Source organism: Spea bombifrons, chromosome 1 (assembly GCF_027358695.1).
Source record: "Spea bombifrons isolate aSpeBom1 chromosome 1, aSpeBom1.2.pri, whole genome shotgun sequence".
Lineage (NCBI taxonomy): Eukaryota > Metazoa > Chordata > Amphibia > Anura > Pelobatidae > Spea > Spea bombifrons.
The window spans coordinates 88438141-88459781 of record NC_071087.1 but is presented as its reverse complement, the minus strand read 5'-3'; the positions used below and the strand labels follow the sequence as shown (position 1 = coordinate 88459781).

Here is a 21641-nt window from a genome sequence, read left to right as displayed (position 1 = left end):
TGTGCGTGGTCTGACGCTTTATGGCCGAGCTGTTGCTACACCTACAGGAGATGCTTCTACTTCGCAATAATAGTAATTATGGTGGGTCGGGGCAGATCTAGCAGGACAGAAAGTTTACAAACTGACTTGTGGCAAAAGTGGCATCCTATGACACTGCCATGTTTAAAGTCACTGAGCTTTTTAGTACCACCCTGCCAATGTTTGTCTATGGAGATGGCTGCCTATGTGCTTGATTTTATACACGTTAGCAATGGAGGAGACTGAAACACCTTAATTCAATAATTAGAAGGGATGTCCACATACTTTTGGTAATATAGTGTATTAAAGTACAGGGTACTTTAATATGCATTGGTTTCTTTTTGGCAAGGCTTCACGTCACACTAATCTGTCCCTTTTACTCTTTCAGAGTGACACAAACATTAGCCTTGCCTACTATTTGCAAGTTATTTGTTGGTGCTCAATGAATAAAGTCACAAAAACAGATGTTTTAACTTGAATTTGGAACCTGGTTTTGTAATTTGCAACCAATTTAAAGTTGATCAAATTCTGCTACTGGAATTTGCATTCAAAATCTGGTTTCCTATTGAAAAGGGAAAAATACATCATATTGCTCGTATTTCAATTCAAACCTGCACAACAGCACAGTTGCCTCTTTCTTATTGCAGTACCCATAAAGAGTACAAAGAGTGAAAGCACATTGTTAAAATGTAGTACAGCAATGGTCTCTCTTTTCTTTTAACCATCATTTTCCTAAGAATTAATCTCTTTCTTTTCAAAGCTATAACCAATTGTATTGAGCCACTGGAACGAGCTAAAACAGCTAAAATATAGCTGCATTAAATGAGCAGGAGGAATGTTCAAAACTATAATTAACCCCTTAAGGACAATGGGGGTCCCTAAACCCATTGAAAACAATGCATTTTGAGCCCGTACATGTACGGGCTTTGTCATTAAGGGGTTAAATAAAATGAACACCATTTAAATGGTGCTTTCTCCCATGTAGGATCTTCCGGGGCTGAGATATGTGCACTAAACTGGTAGATCTAGAGATAGCTATCACGATTCAGATGAGAGTCCGTGATATAAATGCTGATGCTTCTATAGGTCTTTTCAGTTCCTCTGTTATTCTTAATGTTTATAGAATGCCTTTCTCACTAGTTTGCGGTTTAATTAAAGAGGATACTTTCTCTGGTGTCCAGTCCTATAGGCAAAGTAGGCTGCTGCCCAGGGTAGTGAGCTAGCAGGGGATTACACCAAGGAGTTCTTCACTATGTTAGCAGTCAAGTGCATGCAAGAGGAGAGATGTGGAGGCATACCTCTGCCCTCTCCTCCTCGAAGTCTGCACTGCCTTAAAAAGCATGCGGTGCCTTTAAGACACAGAGCACCTGGATATGATGTCATATCCTTGTGCTCCGTGCGTTAACCCCTTCGAAACCGGGACATACCTGGTATGCCATGGTTACATGGCAGCTGAAGACCGGGACGTACCAGGTACGTCATCTCAAAAAAATGCCCCCACTTTGCCACAATTGTGATGATCGCAGGGGCGCTGCTGCCGGGTTTTTATAGGTGAAACTTTGAAAATATTTCCTTTTTTCCTAATCTTCCCCACATTTTTAGATATTTTTTATACTTAATGATGGTTTATATACATTATTATTTTTTCAAAAGAAAGCCCTACTTGAGCTGAAAAAAACCAATATATGATTTGTGTGGGTGCACTAATTGAGAAGAGAGAAGACATAGCAAAAACACAAAAACTGCTCTGGTCTTTTAGCGGAAACGTAGTAACAAAAACCCAGTCCTGAAGGGGTTAAAGATGTGCAGACGATGCAGACTGTGTTGAGTCGGTAAATGAGCCAGTTGAGGAGATCAAAGATCTTCCCTGTAACTGGCTGATTGGGGCTGCCGCCCCTCCTGGACATGCAGCCATTGTTCACTATATATATAATTTTTGGCTTTTAGAAAAAGTGTACAAATCTACAACTGACTGTAGTTCAATGCAAAAATATTTATTATAATATGGACTGTCTAAATACATTATTATACATCTAGAAAAATATGTTTAGGAGACCATTTGCCATTTTGAGAACAGTTACACAGAAAATAATTATTTATTATTTAATTTGTCTCTATAGAAATCTCATCATAAAATTAAACCAATTAATAAACTCATGCAATATGACATAAGCTGAACATCTTTTGTTCGTTTTTGTAAAGAAAAAAAAGCTGAATTGCAGACACAGTGGATAGCGTAATGGTGTTGATCTGTGAAGCATTAAAAGAGAACAGATGCTTTCATGCAATTGTTTCGTTGAAGTAGATTGCCTGGTATCACATTACTGCATGAACCTCCTGGGCTAAAGGAGCCTGTGCTTATTACCTGTCTTTTTAGGAAAAAATAATATGACACAATATAAATTACATAAAAAAGATATTTATCCAAAGCAAAATGGACTTTTAAAATGGGAGTCCTTCTAGCTTTCTAACATATTGGTTTATACAGTGCCATCATATTCTGCAGTGCCTGTACAGAATGTTATTAATATTTACAAAATAACAGGACCACAACAGACAGTAAAAATGGTCATACTATGGGAAAATAGACTTGTGCATTCGGATTCATCCCAAATTTTATTCAATTTCAGTAATTACCGGTAGTATGAATGTCGAAAAATGAGTAGGGACCTCTGACTAAATAAACAAAAGCAACGCAGAAAGCAAAACATTTTTTAGTTAGTCTTCTTTCTTGGTCTACTTGGTCTCCCCACTATTTGCTCCATTAACCTGTACTCCCGGAGCACTTTCCGCAAAACGGTGGAGCCTCTGTGCACACCTTCTCCCCAGCGGAAGGAATGGGGAGGAGGCTGTCCTTTTGCAGAAGTGCTCCAAGAGGACAGAATAATGTCTGCGGAGAAGTTTAGAAATTGGGCAGGGCTCCTCCCTGTTGCAAAAGTTCTCCAGAAGGGCCAGTTTAACTGACCAGGTTGTGAGAAGAATAGAATGGTATGCCAAAGTTTACTATCTGTTGTGGTCCTATTATTTTGTAAATATTATGTCCAGGCACTGCAGAACACAAGGGCACTATATAAATCAAGATGTGCTATTCCCTGTTGGCAGAAGCCAACGTCAGTGTCCCTCCTAAACAGATATATAAGGAATGCCTGATCATGTGATGGGGCATTCCCTTCCAGTAGGTGTAAATGCTGACACTCACTGAAAATTCAGTGGAGAACAGAATGTTTTTTAAGAGTGCCCCAATATCCCTTAGCCCTAACACTACAAATAAACATATTTAAATAAAAAAAAAACACACTATCTCCAAACCTCTTAAGCCAGTAGTATTAACAAATGTATAATATAGGGTATAATGTAAAATATGGATGTGACCCTCTTGAACATATAAAAAAATATGTATGTTGGGTATGACTGTAATTAGACGATGCTGCAGAACATAAATTGGATCATTGTTCAGCTGTGCCACCTACTGTGTAGAAGAAATTCTAGACAAGATTGCAAAAAAAAAAATTGATTAGCATTGCTATATACTGTAAATGTTATTTATGTCATTATGTAGCAGTGTGAAAGCCAATGTGGCAAATCAAAGATAATGAATTGGTGTAGAAAACCCCCAACAGGATATATTCATGTAAAAAAATGTTTTTCAATGCTATAATCTGTATTTGTAATACTATGTAGAAAATGTCTTCTTTTCCCTGATTGTAAAATCAGATGTGTTTTCTCATCATTTTAGAATTGATTGAATTTAATGATATGATTAATTAAATCAACCTAGTAAACAATGATTAAATGAGATGAGGCCTTGATCTGGAGCAGTTGCCATGAATACTAATTTCCTATTACAATAATTTAAATACGAAAGGCTTCCACTCTGTAAGATGTCTCTTTTAAATTTGTATGGAAAGATGATCAAATGAACACAATTAATGATACAGTTTTAAGGATATGCTAATACTCTCTCAATACAAATTGTAATTACTAGAATTAAAGTAAGAAATATTTTCCCACTGCAAAGTACTGATTTTTGACAATAATGTGAGCAAATAGGAAGTAAATAGTGAGAGGGGAGCAGAAGAAGCTATAAATGCCTTCTATACTCCCACATTTCTGAAAGGATGAAAGCAAGAAAACACTGGTATCTAAAGGGGTGATCTGGCTTGGCTCGTGCACAGGTTTAGGGAGATGAATATTTGACTCTGTTCAAGATAACTTCTGCTCTGTATCATGTTTAGAAACTTACCTTTAGTTTCATGGTGTGGGCCTGCATGAGTGCTGCCATCACTGGGGAGCTACAGTTCATTGAGGGAACCATGAATGCCAACATGTACTGTGACATACTGAAGCAGAGCATGATCCCCTCCCTTCAGAGACTGGGCCACTGGGCAGTATTCCAACATGATAACGACCCCAAACACACCTCCAAGACGACCACTGCCTTGCTAAAGAAGCTGAGGGTAAATGTGATGGACTGACCAAGCATGTCACCAGACCTAATACCTATTGAGCATCTGTGGGGCATCCTCAAACAGAAAGTGGGGGAGCACAAGGTCTCTAACATCCACCAGCTCCGTGATGTCGTCATGGAGGAGTGGAAGAGGACTCCAGTGACAACCTGTGAAGCTCTGGTGAACTCCATGCCCAAGGCAGTGCTGGAAAATAATGGTGGCCACACAAAATATTGACACTTTGGGCCCAATTTGGACATTTCCACTTAGTGGTGTACTCACTTTTGTTGCAAAAGGTTTAGACATAAATGGCTGTGTGTTGAGTTATTTTGAGGGGACAGCAAATTTACACTATTATACAGGCTGTACACTTACTACTTTACATTGTAGCAGAGTGTCATTTCTTCAGTGTTGTCACATGAAAAGATATAATAAATATATTTACAAAATTGTGAGGAGTGTTCTCACTTTTGTGAGATACTATATGTGTTGTTCACCCTTTTTGGTATGAAGAATGATCCACAAAGGTTCTGTTAAGTCAACATTTATTTATTCCAGTGACACCTTAGGTGCTTGCTTTGCACTCTACTCTGGGTGTCTGCAGTTTTGGTTCTTGCTGAGGCATGATGCCACTTCCTGTTATCTGACCCTTATGCATATTCATAAGGCTCAGCTCAGCACACTATATATATATATATATAGTCCACACATACATTCTACAGCTGTTTTCTTGTGCAGTGCTATATTAGATGATGATTTAACAGTATTTTTTAAGGTACCGTTTTATTGTATGAGATGCCGTGGTGAACTTATTGAGTGACCCTCTTAAGATAAAGTGTAATATTTGAAGTTGGTAAAATTTGCCTTAGGTGAGATTAACACCTAATACACTAATGACCATAGTAAATCAGTTCATATCAATGATACATAAATGAACAAAAAATTAAACCCGGATTATGCATTGCCAAGTTTTAGAGAACATTGCAAAGGTTTCAAGTCCTGACTGATCTCCATAACATTTTGAAAAGTAAAAAGAGCAATCATCATCTAATGTACGCTAATAGTATAGCTATTCTCCAGCTGTGCTGAGCACATTACAAAAGATACATCACTGCTGACATAAGTATTAGGTATTTGTAATTAATTGATGAATTTGTACATTCCTAAATGGAAGTGCAGGAAGACATCAGTGTAATCAAAAACAAGATGTCAACAAGAAGTGCCTCATCATTGCTTTCAAATAAAGATGTAATTTATGTTCCTTTAATATCTGAAGAATCATAAATCCGTATAGTCCTAAAAGGGCTGTGTTGGTCAGTTCAGGATTATAGGGGTCCGTGAAAAAGCAGCACAATCTGCTGAAGGCTTTTCCCTGGTGATTCAATTTCCTAAATACCTACTTTATTTGTAAGAGCACATGAAGAATGACTAGAACGGTGTTATTATGAGTACGTACATTACAATTGCCATTAGAATCACCAGATAATGTATATTCCTTTTGATATTCCAGCTATTTATGAGATGTCGATCAACTGCCATGGTGATGGATCCATTCTGGATAGAACTTTCTGAGCACCACTTAAATATTGAGCCTTCTGAGTAGGAGTATCCTTTAGATGTAGCTGATTAAACATGAATAGGCGCTATTGAATGAAGGAGCGTTAGATACTGTAGGTTAACAGAGAAACAAGAAAGTATGACCAGAGAAGTATGCTGGCCTAGGCTGACCAGGCCTAGGGTGGCAGGTCCAGAAGGGGCGGCAGGCCTCTTCTGCAAAACTAGGGGACAAATAACCCTCTAGGATGATCTAGCCTTCTAATATGCAGCTACTTCATAGGCTGTTTAAAAATAAATTTCTGATCTAGTTCTTAACCAAGTGTGGGGTGCGGGAGAGCAAGTATGTTTGTATGAATGTGAGCATGAATGTCTATGTGTAAGTGTATATGAGCATGGATGTCTATGTATAAGTGTGTGTGGGCATAAATGTCTGTGTATAAGTATGTGAACAAAGAAAAGGAATCCTAGCACTCCAAACAGCTTCCAATCTTTAGGATACTTTATTTAGAGAAAGCAAAAAAAAAAAAAAAAAGCAAAGTTTCGGCCAAACAGGGCCTTTGTTGGCCTAAGGCCCGTCCTGCTTACACCCCAGCACTCACTACAATGAAATCACCCTCATCTAAGCATTCCTTTTACGTCTATCTCATTCCCCCTCAACCACCTAACAGTTAAGCTTTCCAGAGAAGAGCTTTTCTTTCTGTATCAGCGTGTTTATCTTATTGTATTATTGAATATCATAAATGTTATGGTTTATTTTCACTTGCCCGCTATTGTAATATTGAGGAACCTAGTAATATAGTACTCACTCACCTAGTTCCCATTACTTCATTCTGTGTCTCTGGGTGACTGATGTCCTTCCCTTTTGATGATTTGATTATGTTACCTAATATTAAATGTATGCTTGTGTCTGCACTGTTCAAACCTCTGATACAAATATAGCTACTATACTATAATCCCAAAACACAAATAATATAAATGATCTATTGAAAATAAAAAAGAAATAAATAACAGAATGGCAGTAAATTCTAATCACAGGGTTCCAGCTGCTGCTGTTCAGAAAAGAATTAATGGTTAGGACAGGGAGAATTAATACTGTTATACATTTCTCACGGCAAAGATATATTAACACTCTGTGCTATGAAAATTTTATGTAGGGCAACACACACTGCGTTAGCGCATGCTTTGATTTAGAATGCAAATAGTATGCGTAAACACAGGTGAGAGAACAATAAAGTGTCTCTGATAGTCTACCACTCATTTCATTAGCTATATAAATATGCACCCCATCCAACTGGATGCTCTTTTAGCAGATGTTGAAGGATAAAGAATGAGCATATAAAAACAACAGCAATATGTCGGTTTTAAAACTGTTAAAGGTACAGTATAACCCGAAAATGAAAAACCATGTATACATTGTAATCCCCTGTGTTGCTTTTGTATAAAATTTTGGGCAAGGGCCATAAATATATGTTGTAAATGTTATCTTACTCTTGACATGAATCCAGCCATAGCTTATATTGATGTTTGCCTAACAGTGATCTTTCTTATTTGTGCATTTTTTTTTTATTATAAACTTTTAATTGCAAAGAATCAAATGAGTGCCTGTTAGAGGGGGGGAAACCTGGTCCTCTGGCCTCAAGGTTTGCCCAGTTAAAACCCTGAGGGGTTTTTTGGTCCCCCATTTTTTATTTTATTTTTTGAGAGACTGAGGTTCATGCTCTTCATCATCTACTACCATTCAAAATGAAAATGTGGTGATTGGTGATCCAAACTATGTAGAGCCACAGGGGAGCCTAGTCCCCAGTCTTCGTCTTATGGGGCTGCACTCCCTCAAAGGCATATGCAGCCCCCTTCTTCCCACCCAGGCAGAAGCCTTGGATGGGCTGGATCTTCTAGAGAGACCCACTGAAGTCTTCACATCCTGAAGAAACAGTCTTCAAGTCTTCATTGTGCCTTCTGGCCCCCACTCCCCCCACCAATACTGGACAGCGACCCTATGGTGCTTAAGTTACCACTGAAACCTGAAATCATACATGCACTGAAACCAAAAAAAATGAAATGTTCAGGTGCAAAATAACTGCCAGTGAAAATATCCACAGGTCCCAGCCAATGTAGTGGTTGAATGTGGGTACATGCCACTTAGGGTGAGGAGTGCACTTTTCATGCATGGTAGTGGGGAAGATAAATCCACCATTAGTATTAAGGACACTTCCTTTATGCTTTCTATTTGTTTCTATTTTTTCTTTCTGGCCTAGCCTTTGGCTGGATCTTTATTATTCTTTTCTTTTACCCTCATGATCTGCACTTTGAAAGACAATTGCAATTGAAAGACAATTGGGACACAGTCCAGTGTAGCTCGTCTTTTCCCCAATGGGACACATCATGGTTGTTCTTGATATTGGAGCACATCAGTTTTGGCTTCAATAAAATAAAAAGTTGTAGTAACTAAATGTTTCTAGTATGGGTTCTCACCGAAATCCTAACTAATCAATTTGGATAGTAATGCATTATAGGATCAGAATCCCGAGATTCCATCCATTCATCCATTAATATACTGTGAATGGGGTTAAAACATCAAGCTAAGAGTTTTACTCATATTTGTGTATTATATATAAATTTTAACAGAGTGTAAAAAGAAACAACTTGAGATGAATAACAGTACTATAAAACGAAAGGGAATTGGATATAGACAAAGAGAAGGATATATATATATATATATATATATATATGGAAACAAAATCTGATGCAAAATGGTAAAAATGCTCTAATTGTAACAACTGAATGTTCTATTAATTGTATACAAATACAAAAATATATGTGTGGTCCTCTAAGACCTAAAAGTGAGACGCACTTGGATAGTGAGAAACTGCTACCCTCTTGTGGTGGGTGGTAATAATGTCCTAGTATAAGCAAACTTTCAAATCTTTTGCTCTTCTTAACGGAACAATTTTCTAACTAAATTCAGTATTTAAAACAGCATTCCTAGCTCTGTTGAATATCCAAACCCTTTGTAGAAATATCTTTAATTTTGTTTACATTTGTCTAAATCAATATTTTTTTTAAGGAACACTCAAACGCAGGTACATGTAAAAATACTTTGAAAGGTTTTGACATCATTTTCCTTCACAGGAAAAATTAAAATGTTAGGTCTACTAAGGTATATTTGTTTAACATGCTGTAGATATTAATGTGTTGTGTAAGTGGAACTGGCCAAGCTGAAAAGGTCGTGCGATTTAACCTTTTTTGTTTAGCTAATATATGCAATCAAAATTAGCTAGAAAATTGAACTGTGATTTACAGAACACGCCCCCATAAAATATAATCTCCTGAGAACTGTATTATCTCATTGGAGGTGTGAGAGAAGGGGTATCCAGCAGTCCTAAATATCTCACCCTAATTTTCTTCCACAGAACAGAACACTCCATGTGTAGTAGAGTTATGTATCCATCTACGCCAGAAAAAAAGACTATTACGAATAAAATTGAAAAATATCATGAACATCTCGATCCATATAACATCCTTGTCACCAGGGGAATTGTTAGTCACACTACATTTAAAGTGATCTACCTTTCTATGCGCTAGTGAGAATTCACACCAAGGCTCTGACAGAGAGTGACAGATATGCAGAGAACATGAGCTGGGGGATCATGTGTGCAGAAAAGGGAAAGGCTGATGGATGTTGTGGTGCGCAGGAGTAGAAGGGGTCTGCCACACATCGTTTAGTGCAGGGATCCTTGGATCAAGAAGCTCTAGTCTAAGGCATCTAATGAAGGCATCTAATGTATTTGATAAAACCACCTCCCTTGGCAGTGAATTCCATACCTTTATTGTCTTTACTGTAAAGAATCCCTTCCTTTGTCGTCTGTGAAATCTCCGCTCTTCCAGTCTCAGAGGGTGACCTCTTGTTCTTTGTACATTTCTGTTAATGAACAGGTCACCGAAGAGCTCTTTATATTGGCCCTGCATATATTTATATAATGTTATCATATCCCCTGAGACGCCATTTTTCCAGCGTATATAATTTTGACTTTTTTAGTCTCTTTTCATAACTAGTATCCCCTTATTAATTTTGTAGCCCTCCTTTGCACTTTTTCTAATCCCATAATGTCCTTTTAATTACCCGGCCTAATTTTGTGTCATCAGCAAAAACTGTGACATGGCTCTCAATGCATCTTGGGAGATCATTTATAAATTAAAAAGAAGAGGACCGAGCCTGAGGCACTCCACTTAATACCTGCGTACAGGCTGAGAAACATCCATTCACAACAACTCTCTCCATTCTATCTTTTAGCCAATTTCTGATCCAAATACATAGATTTGCCCCTAAGCCTATTTCACATGTCCTAGTGTAACAAAAAGCATTAATTAAAAGCTTAAATACCCAAAGTTTTTCTTCTTTTTAATTCATATTATAGATCGTTTGTCTTGCTGGTCGCCGTTCCCTTGCATATCACAATGTCTTGCACAGTGGCATGCACCATGCAATCTGAGTTTTTATCCAGTTGATATTGTGGCCCTAGTTCACAGACACTGATGTACATATGTATAGTTTTCATTTATTAAGCGTTGTGCTAACAGGTGTTCTTAGCCTAGTACACTAGTCTACAGACATTTTGATTGGGGTGCAAAATGAATGAATACATGAAAGGAGGTCCCTAAGAAACATTGATGCCTCCTTATTTTGGGTGCAAACCTATACCACTCTAAATTGTTGTGAAATCAGATAAACTTAAACAAAAAATTACTTCATTTTATGCTTATCCATTCTGTTGGATTTTGTTGAGATTAAGGCCCGGCTACCAATATTTAAAATTGACATGGAGAGATTTTTGTTTCAGAGGGTGTGGTTAGAGGCCTATGTGACAGGCCTTGAAGGGGTATTCCTAACATGTATTCTTTAATACCGATATCAAATCAAAAATAAGTTTTCAAAAGTATAGTTGTTTTCTTGTAAAAAAAAAAACTGTTCTAGTTTTTGCATTATATGTTTCCAGGCATATTAGCCATTTGTGTTATATCTCTGTTATCTTCTATGCTAGACAAGCACTTGTCTCTTAAGTCGCAGATTTACCTCTTTGTGTCCATAATTTCAAGAAGGGAGTGAGGTTGAAGGTGTGTGTGTGCATGTGTGTTATTGTTAAGTGTCTGCATGTGTGAGTGTGTTAGTGTGAGTTGCCCTACCAAGGCCAGCCTCTGGATCTGCCTCTGGTCTGAGCAGTGAAAGACGTAAAATATCACATGACAAAAATGGAAAGTTTAGTGGACCAAAATGACATAATATCAAGTTTGTCAATACTAACCTGTGTTACTGTGTATAGCACTGTGCTTTATGCTCAGGGAGAAAAGTATTGTTTTCTGCATGTGTCACATTTATATTGTCAGTAGGGTACCTAGCAATGTGCTGTAAGTAGGTTTTTGTTACTTTTTCTATTTTTGCGACATGTCTTGGATAAGAACGTGTGGCACCATTTGGGACTAATAATTTATATAAATTTGTACATTGTGTTTCAATATATTTACTTGATTTCATTTAGAGCAGAGTCACTTCTGACACTTCTGTTCAGTTCTCCAAGAGACTTCCTTATAACAAGAGCTAGCTTCTTACAGCAGATGAATAGGGGAATGGTGAATAGGGGAATATTCAAGTGAAACCTAGAAAAAAATCATAAGGTTACTATTTTTGCAAAGTTTGAAAAAAAAATTTTTGCGTGCATACGTATTTCTTACATCTATATTACAATATCCATACCTAGTAACTTACCAGGGCAGACTACTCAAAGCTTTGGGAGGTAGTGTGGCCAGTTGTGCTAGGGGGAGTGGTTAGCCTTCTAGGGGGAGTGGTTAGCCTGCTAGGGCCAGGGCTAGGCCCAGATAGCACTAAACGCAGTGCTTCTAGTGATGGGAAGTACGGATCATTAAAGTGAATCGGATCATTTCGATTCGTTCACTGAAATGATCCGATTCATGATCCGGATCTTCGGATCACTCAGTGTGTCTGCACGGAGTTACTGTTTTCCAGTAACTCCGTGCAGGCACACTAACGATTGGCCCCGCCCCTTTCATTATGAATCCTCCCCCCTGCCTCCAGTGATGTCAATGAAGGCAGAGAGTCGTTCAAAGATTCGGATCTTACAGGGATCCGAATCTTACAGTGATCCGGATCATTGTAAGATCCGGATCATTGTAAGATCCGGATCATTGTAAGATCCGGATCATTGTAAGATCCGGATCATTGTAAGATCCGGATCTTTGAACGACTCTCTGCCTTCATTGGCATTGTAATCATTCAGAGAATGTCACCATACTGTTATAAATAATACATTCATAATCACTGCCCCAGGATTTACATTCCCCTTTACCTGCAACTGCACCTTAAGCTAACTTTATTAAATTAATTAAATTAACCCTCACCATTAAATTAACCCTAAACACCCCATCAACCATGACTGCCCTAAAATTAACCCTTAACACCCCATCAACCATGACTGCCCCTAAAATTAACCCTTAACACCCTATTAACCATAACTGCCTCCAAATTAACCCTAAACACCCCATTAAGCATAACTGCCCCTAAATTAACCCTAAACACCCCGTTAAGCATAACTGCCCCCAAATTAACCCTAAACACCCCATTAAGCATAACTGCCCCCAAATTAACCCTAAACACCCCATTAAGCATAACTGCCCCCAAATTAACCCTAAACACCCCATTAAGCATAACTGCCCCCAAATAAACACTAAAGACCCCATTAAGCATAACTGCCCCCAAATTAACACTAAAGACCCCTTTAAGCATAACTGCCCCCAAATTAACACTTAAGACCCCATTAAGCATAACTGCCCCCAAATTAACCCTAAACACCCCATTAAGCATAACTGCCCCCCAATTAACCCTAAACACCTCATTAAGCATAAATGCCCCTAAATTAACACTAAAAACCCCATTAAGCATAACTGCCCCCAAATTAACCCTAAACACCTCATTAAGCATAACTGCCCCTAAATTAACACTAAAGACCCATTAAGCATAACTGCCCCCAAATTAACCCTAAACACCTCATTAAGCATAACTGCCCCTAAATTAACACTAAAGACCCCATTAAGCATAACTGCCCCTAAATTATCCTTAAACACCCCATTAAGCATAACTGCCCCCAAATTAACACTAAAGACCCCATCAACCATACCAATTTATTAGGTAATTTATCTGGAGTACATGCAATTAATTTAGGGGCAGTTATGGTTAATGGAGTATTTAGGGTTAATTTCAGGGGCCGTTGTGGTTAATGGGGTCTTTAGGGTTAATTTCAGGGGCCGTTATGGTTAATGGGATCTTTACGGTTAATTTCAGGGGCAGTTATGGTTGATGGGGTATAAGGGTTAATTTTATGCTGATGATTGAGGGTTAATTTAATTAATTTAATAAAGTTAACTGTAGGTGCAGTTATAGGTAAAGGGGGACAAACTCAGGGGAATCTAAATCCTGGGGGCAGTGTGAACATTATTAATGTATTTATTTATAAAAGTATGGTATCAGTGATATTCTCTGAATGATTCGAATCTCTGTAAGATTCGGATCCTTGTAAGATCCGGATCCCTGTAAGATTCGAATCATTCGACTCTTCGGTTCATTCGACTCTTCGGTTCATTCGACTCTTCGGTTCATTCGACTCTTCGGTTCATTCGACTCTTCGGATCATTCGACTCTTTGAACGACTCTCTGACTCTATGAGTCATCGTTCCTGTGAGAATTAATGAGCTGTAATCTGACCCCAGAGTGCTCTGCAGATGACTCACAGCTCTAGGATCAGGTTACAGCTGCATGATGATTCACAGACTGAACCGCTACAAACGAATCGTTCAGTCTAGTGAACCGACTCATCCGGATCACTAAAAAGAACCGGATCAAATGAACGATTCGTTCATGATCCGGACATCACTAAGTGCTTCCCCGAAGACTCCAGGTCAAACCCAGAGAGGTCTCGTGTGTGAGAATACCTAATATTTATGTATTATGTAGACACCACCTTTTTTTTATTATTAAATACAAGTAATTTTAAATTACAACATAATATTATTTATAACATTTTATTTTTACTTCACTTTCTTAATTACTAATATTACAAACAACTAACTATTTATTCAATTGCTTAACACATGTTAAAGTTGTGACAACATATAAATTCTCCATTTAACTGAACCCTATAATTTCACAGTCGTTTGTGTATGAGAACCTGTTTCTGGATCTGCAAAATTATATTTGTGACTTACCGTAAAATCCAGTTAGTAGGCTAATTTTATTTCAGTAAGCACACTTATTGCATCACCGTACACCACTCTCTTTTAAGGTTAAAATAATTTGGTGCTTGTTTTTGCATGTACGTTTTGACGGAAGAATCCCTTTTTCTTAAAAAAAAATGTGATTGCATAATTTTCAGTGTTAGGTAAGTCCCAAATTTTCATTGAAGAACTGTCACTGAACCTTCTTCAGGTGGCACCCGGATAACACACAAGTACTGAAGAATAATGTATTCCGTTTACAGTATTTAATTTATAGACACATTTTTTTATTGTTTATATAGACATTGTTGTGACTATATCTGCAGAACACCAGGATAGACTCATATCGAACAAACATTGAGGGACATCATGGGCATACCTGGGAACTACCTGGAGCCAACCCTTGCGGGACGTGGCCAGGACTGCCCATTGGCGTTGGTGGGCGGTCGCACTTACGTTGGGGGGGTTCCTTTTTGTCGCTGGTCGTTTCTACCATCAGTGGAAGTTCCTGCAAAAGTCACAGGAAACGCTCGGGGAGTATGGTGTGTTATGACCCTGCAGCTCGGGTGATTCGGGTGTTGTCGTGGAGAACTGGAGAAGCGGTGCTTCTCCCGGAGTTCTCCAGGCCAAACTTGGAGAGTTCCCAGGCATGATTATGGGGCTGAATGAGGCATTTGGCCCCTATGATGAAGGAACTTTAACAAATGTTTTCTGATACAATTTCATTTTTAGATCACATAACGTACACATTTTTTATTTTGTATTTATTTTTTTGCAATATGGTTTACCATATGTGGTTAGAAAATCTATTTTTACATGTTAATTTCATAAACAAACAGCAGATGGCGATAGAAATCACATTTGTGCTGTGCTGACGTCATTAACGTGCGCTCACTGCGCTGAAGCCGCCGTGTGCCCTCTGCGAGGTTGGAAAGACAGGAGGGTCACATCAGGTGGGGAGCAGTGAAAGCCTAACGTTCGGTGAGCCGGGTCGGTGTGACGTCATGTCGGGATATTCTCCGGACGAGAAGCTCCGTTTGGAGCAACTGCGGGCTCTTAGGAGGCGCTGGCTGAAGGACCAGGAACTCAGTGCCCGGGAGCCCGTCCTGCCACATACCAAGAAGGGACCTATAGAGCGATTCTGGGGCAATTTCCTGCAACAGAGGAGCCTGTGGAGGATCTACGTGGGTAACTGTGAGAGGGATAGGGTTAATGCAGGCTAGGTCGGGTCTAATACTGTATATTGTATGGATTGTATTGGTTTGGGGTGTGTGTGGTTGAAATCATGCTAGCAGTTAGGCACATCCCCTTTACATAAATACATGGTCATTCTGGATCCAAAAAGACACCTGTACCTGGGCTGGTTAGTACAGGGTTAAATAGAGGCAGGGGTGGACACATCTGTGTAGACTTTTGGAGTCATCTTGGTATTTTGGGAGCCAGGAAAGGATGTACAATAGAAATCAATATAGTAGAAAGTTATACAGCCACGGGTAGAAAAACAGATTTGGAGTTAGGAAAGGTGTTTCCTATAAATTTTTGGCCGATGTGCTTCTCGCTCCTCCTGTGGCGTGCCTGTTAATGTTGCCTGTTTCTTTTTTACAGACATTCAAAACCTATAATGCCGGTGTTTTCGCCTTGACAAAACTGCTGATCCCAGCCTGGGTTATTCATTACTACGTCAAGTACCATATTATGGTAATGTGAATCGATTAGGAGAAACCTGTGTGTGTGTGTATATATATATATATATATATATATATGTGTGTGTATTGGTATTTGTGCAATACCCATACATATAACTATATGTATTGAGCATTCTTGGTGTGTTGGAAAACGGTATTGGGTGATTACCCACAATTCTAGACACTACATTTCTGTAATATAAAGGCTTATTTTAATGTAATAAGATTTTGCTTCATTACTTATCACACCTTGAATTTAGAAAAAAAAATAATACATTGATTTTAGCTTTCAAGATTAGTATTTAGTTAAAGCCATGATTTAACTGGGAATGTTTACACTGCCATGAACACTAGATGACGTCCAAAATCATATCAGGGTATGTAGATCATCTAAAGAGACATGGAATTATATTTTGCACGGAAGCAGTTTAGTAATACTAGACTGCTTAGCCATCTCTCTGTCTCTTGGCAGAAGAGTTTGAAAATGAGTGGTCTCAGGAGTGGGCCCTCATAAGCTTTGGCTAAATGGCAAGACCTCAATGCCTGTTGAACGCGTTTGCGTTAATGTGTGTTTTTAATCTCACAAGCGGGGCTCTCAAAAGCCCACCATTCCTGCCAGGAACTTTGTATAATGTACCATAAGGCTATATGGCAAGCTCACAGGCAAGATTTTTTATCGCCCGATGTATCTGTACGTATTCATGTATATTTGTTATGTGTGATAACAGCACTAAATAAATGAGCCATTTGATGTTACTGTGTGCTATATTAATCTACAGACACACCGGCATCTATTTACTAAAGGTCGAATTGAGAGGAGAGTTTGCAGAAGAGTTGTATTTCAGTTCCTTGACTTTGCATTCTGAGTTTCCAACCCCGATGAGCTTCTGCTTCAGGAACAGATGGCTGGCCCTGTATAATGCTTTTTTTTAAAGTCCCATTACTTATCATTTATGCATTAAGCAGGGCCACATCAGCACTTCTTGCTTGAGGGACCTGTGGGTGTTTTCTCATCACAGTGAAAAGTGAAGCGAGGGCCGTTGAAACCACAACTATCCTGCAAACGCTCCCAAATAAACCTCAATGTATAAAACAGGTTGAATCCCCCCCCCCCATAATCTGTGTTATGTATGCATATGCTGTATGACATTACTAAAACCAGTGTTAAGGGTGGGCATATAGTTCTTATTATGATAAACTATGTGAGATGTAAAACTGGTATCTGTTTTCATTCCAGGAAAAGCCCTATGGAATTGTGAATTTGAAACCACGAGTTTTCCCAGTAAGTGTATTTTTATTTCATTGTTGTATAATGGCATACAATGTGGCAAATGCGATATAGTGCTACTAATAAGTCTTATTTGTGCAATTTTACACAATCACATGAGTCATTCTGTATCGTACCTAGTTTGGCAGTGTGTCGTTCAGCCCTCATTTAGTACGGGTGTTTAAAACGTATAACCGCACAGACAAAAAAAAGCAGCCTGCTTGGTGTGAAGTGCAAAGAAGTTGCTATGTATTTTACATCATTTGAGCATCAACACAGGCAGGCTGCATTTAAATGTTATGTGTTATTTTGCGATACAAAATGTATTGTGAATGCAGATTCTAAAGACTTATGGAAACTACAAATATTTCATTCTTTTTTTTTTTAGGGTGATGTCATTCTAGAGACTGGAGAAGTTATTCCTCCGCTGGAGGAGACGCACAATGAACATCATTGAAGGACTGCAATGCTTGTTCGGTTTCCACCTTTTCATTGCTAAATGTGTTGCAGAAATTTGTATTTAACAATAAAATGGAAGCTTCAAAGTATTTATCCATACAAGTGATTGGCCATCCTGTAGTCTCTCTCGTGTGTGTGTGTGTGTGTGTAATATATACCGTATTTATCGGCGTATAACACACACTGGTGTATAACACGCACCCCCATTTTAACAAGGAAATTTGAGTAAGAAAAAATAAATTTAAACTTGGAAGCTATGAACTTAATGTTGGAATAATGTTTATAACATTTATTATAATGTAATAAAAGAAATAAAGAATAAAGAAAAAGCACAAAAAAAACTTCATCAGAATCACTGCTATCTGGGAAACCACACACACTAAGACACTAAGACACACACACACTAAGACAGACACACACACTCAGACACACATGCAGCCAGACACACACTTAGACACACACACAAACACACTCAGACACACACACTCAGACACACACATTAAATTTATATATTACTCCCTACCGTTTGGGAGATCTGGTATGGGTCCTCTTTATCTTCCAGCATTTAACTTTTTGTGCTGATGCCGGGGCCGGTGTGACGTCATCACCCGGCTCCCGGCATCAGAGAGGGCGCGCGAGAGAGCTGTGCAGGGGAAGATTGTGCAGCTCTAGGATTTATCGGCGTATAACACGCAGGTAGGGTTTCAACTTCATATTTTAGTTTAAAATTGCGTGTTATACGCCGATAAATACAGTATATATATATATGTGTGTGTGGTTTTTATCTGAATTTCAGCGGCATTGAGATAGTAGCTAAAAATCTTTTGCTGGTCTTCCTCTTCTACTTTCTTAATAGTTGGTAGCATAGGTAAATCCTGCTTTAAGAAGAGTTGCAATCTCACCTTCCCTATTTCTTTGTGTATTAAGAATCCGTTCCAGGAAGGATAATGTTCTGGGGCTGTTTTTGAGGAGTTGGGCTTGGGCCCTTGGTTCCAGTAAAGGGTAATGTTAATGCTACAGACACACAGGTATTTTAGACAGTTGTATGCATCCAACTTTGTGGAAACATGACTGTGCCCCAGTGCACAAAGCAAGGTCCATAAAGTTTTGGTTGGATGAGTTTGATGTGGAAGAACTTGACTGGCCCACACAGAGCCCAGACCTCAACCTCCTTTGGAATAAACTAGAAAGCTGCCATGGCTTATTGTAGCTGATTTTAATGGAATATCTTAATAGGAGTACAGAGAAGCCCCATATCCGCAACCATCACTGCTGAGTTCAATGTTTAAAAAGGCTAATTGATCATTGGAAAACCCTTTTGCAATTATGTTACACAGCTAGAAATGTCCTTGTTCTCCATGAAAACAGCTAAGTGATCCCAACGGGAAGTGCAAATAATGGCTGTGTATATATACGGTGTGTGTATATATATATATATATATATATATATATATATATATATATATATATATATATACACCATATTTGCCCGAATATAGGCCGCACTTTTTTCCCCCACTTTAAGTCTTTAAAGTGGGGGTGCGGCCTATATTCGGGGTCTAGCGCCCGACGCCCGGGACATGGAGTCCCGGACGCCGGGCAGGCAGCAGGGTTAGGATACAGATCCCCCGCAGCGGTGCAGGGGACCCGTATCCTACTGTCTGATACGCCCAGACAGCCTCCCCTGCCAGCACTTTCCACGGGGGGAGTGCCGGCACGGGAGGTTGTCTAAGCGCATCGTGCAGACGTTCACCGGCAGCGGCGATTCGCATAAACGGCCTCCGCTGCCGGCACGTCTGCACGATGTGCTTTAACAATCTCCCTTGCCGGGAATTCCCACGGGGGGAGTCCTGGCAAGGGAGATTGTTAAAGCACATCGTGCAGACGTGGCGGCAGCGGAGGTTGTATACGCACAATGTACGTTAACAACCTTCCTTGCCGGTAATTGCTGGCACCGGAAGTTGAATACGCATATTGCGTAGATGTCCCCTGCCGGGGGCAGAGTGGCAGCATATCTGTTCCACTGAGTGTTTTTTTTAACTTAGAAAATGTTTTCTTTACAAAAGCACCTAACTTTTAGGGTGCGGCCTATAATCGAGCCAATACGGTATATAATATATAATATCGATCATTTAAATCCCATTAGTGTAATAATGCTCCTGGTGATGGCCTGATTTCCTGCCAATTCAGAAAACCATTTATTGCCAACCTTTAAGAGGTTAAACGATGGCAAGTTACAAAATCACTTTAAGGTAAGGATGAAGGATTATTAATGTGTGAAAAAAGATGGGATCATACAAACAGTGGAGACCATTCGCAGTGGGTTAGGTCGTAAAGTGCATAGCACTTTTCTTAACTGTATTTACTAAAGGGAGAGTTTGCAGAATTGTGATTTCAACACTCACTCCATTATTCATTCTGAAAGGGCAAACGCTGGCAGGGTTCTCCTGCAAGAAGGGATGAGCTGGCCCTGTATAATTCAATGTATAAAGATTCTGAAGAAATCACTGATTTTACTATACATTGTACAGGGCCAGCCAAGCTCATTCTACAGCAGAAGCTCACTGGGGATTGGCCTTCATAATGAACAGTGAGGTCAGGCAGCCGATTCACTACTTTCTGGTCAATGCTCCCCCTTCGGCTACTCAGATTTAAAAAATGACAACTGAATTTAGTAAAGTGCTGGTAGCAGCTGTCAGTATTTGTATTGATTTGGGAACAATCCTTGTTGCCAATAACGATATCTAAATTTGGTTTTTAGGCTAGGTTTCCACTTGGGTTTTTTATGCTAAAAACGCCTATAAAAACGCCAATAGCGCCACCTGGCGTTTTTTTGTGAAAAACGCATGCAGCCAGATGTTAGCTGTAATTCAATGGGAAATCGCAAAATGCCATTTCCACTTGGCGTTTTTCTGTTTGGCGTTTTTTCAGTCCTCTTTGGCGTTTTTCTGCTTTTTTGGGCTCTGTGGCAGTTTTTCAAAACTGCAGCATGTTGACACTCTGGCGTTTTTTGCAAGAAATCTTGGCTTTTTTTCTCCAATAGAAGTCTATGGGAGAGAAAAAACGCCATGAAAAAGCCATGTGGGTTTATTGCCTTGGCGTTTTTTATGGCGTTTTTTCCACAGTTACAATGCAGAGGATGGACCCAGTATCTGTGTGTCCTACGAGAAATAGGCTGGAAACAAACAGTTTCACACAAAACAAAGTCCTGGACTGGTTCATATTGAATTTTACACCATTTGGAACAAACATGCCATTACAAACAAACATTCGCGACCGGATCCTGCGTGCCAAAAGCAACAGCAAACAATTTGCACCATCATTTGGGGCCAATCTTCCCAGAGGAGCAGACATTCGGAATAAAGCATGCCTTACAAACCACAGAAAAGAGACAAAAGGGTCTACCAAGTAAATGACATCAGGAGAGGGCAGATACTTGCCATTTATCCTAATCCCTTTTAGCTGGGTGAAACTTCTAACTTGTAAAGGCTGGAAAAACTGCCTAAGGTCAAAAAAAGCAATTTCCACAGAAAGGCTAAAACGCCAGAAAAAACTGCAGAAAAAACGCCAAAACGCAGCTAAATGCAGTGGCAGTTTTCTTGGCAGTTTTCCTGGCGTTTTTCATCAAGAAAAAAACGCCGGACAAAAACCCAAGTGGAAACCTAGCCTAAGGCTAGATTTCCACTTGGTTTTTTTTTGCTAAAAACGCCTATAAAAACGCCAATAGCGCCACCTGGCGTTTTTTTGTGAAAAACGCATGCAGCCAGATGTTAGCTGTAATTCAATAGGAAATCGCAAAATGCAATTTCCACTTGGCGTTTTTCTGTCTGGCGTTTTTTCAGTCCTCTTTGGCGTTTTTCTGCTTTTTTGGGCTCTGTGGCAGTTTTTCAAAACTGCAGCATGTTGACACTCTGGCGTTTTTTGCAA

At 39.2% G+C, this 21641-nt stretch overlaps 2 protein-coding genes across 2 annotated transcripts in view; both read left to right on the top strand.

Annotated features, from left to right (window-relative positions):
• The window catches only part of GNG10 (G protein subunit gamma 10), a 74366-nt gene that overhangs the window by 13867 nt on the left and 38858 nt on the right, over positions 1-21641 (top strand). The gene's annotated exons all lie outside the window — the stretch shown is intronic.
• On the top strand, positions 15203-17816 carry NDUFB6 (NADH:ubiquinone oxidoreductase subunit B6). Its single transcript, XM_053465842.1, has 4 exons — positions 15203-15487; positions 15909-16001; positions 17226-17270; positions 17644-17816. Exons 1-4 carry the CDS (start codon positions 15308-15310, stop codon positions 17710-17712), a joined length of 387 nt encoding a protein of 128 aa, XP_053321817.1. The 5' UTR covers positions 15203-15307; the 3' UTR covers positions 17713-17816.

Excerpts from the sequence above, each read along its gene's own strand:
- NDUFB6 (XM_053465842.1), top strand. The coding sequence starts at position 15,308 with ATGTCGGGATATTCTCCGGACGAGAAGCTCCGTTTGGAGCAACTGCGG. Across the intron at positions 15,488-15,908 it reads GGAGCCTGTGGAGGATCTAC|ACATTCAAAACCTATAATGC; the intron begins GTGGGTAACTGT and ends TCTTTTTTACAG. Across the intron at positions 16,002-17,225 it reads ACGTCAAGTACCATATTATG|GAAAAGCCCTATGGAATTGT; the intron begins GTAATGTGAATC and ends TTTTCATTCCAG.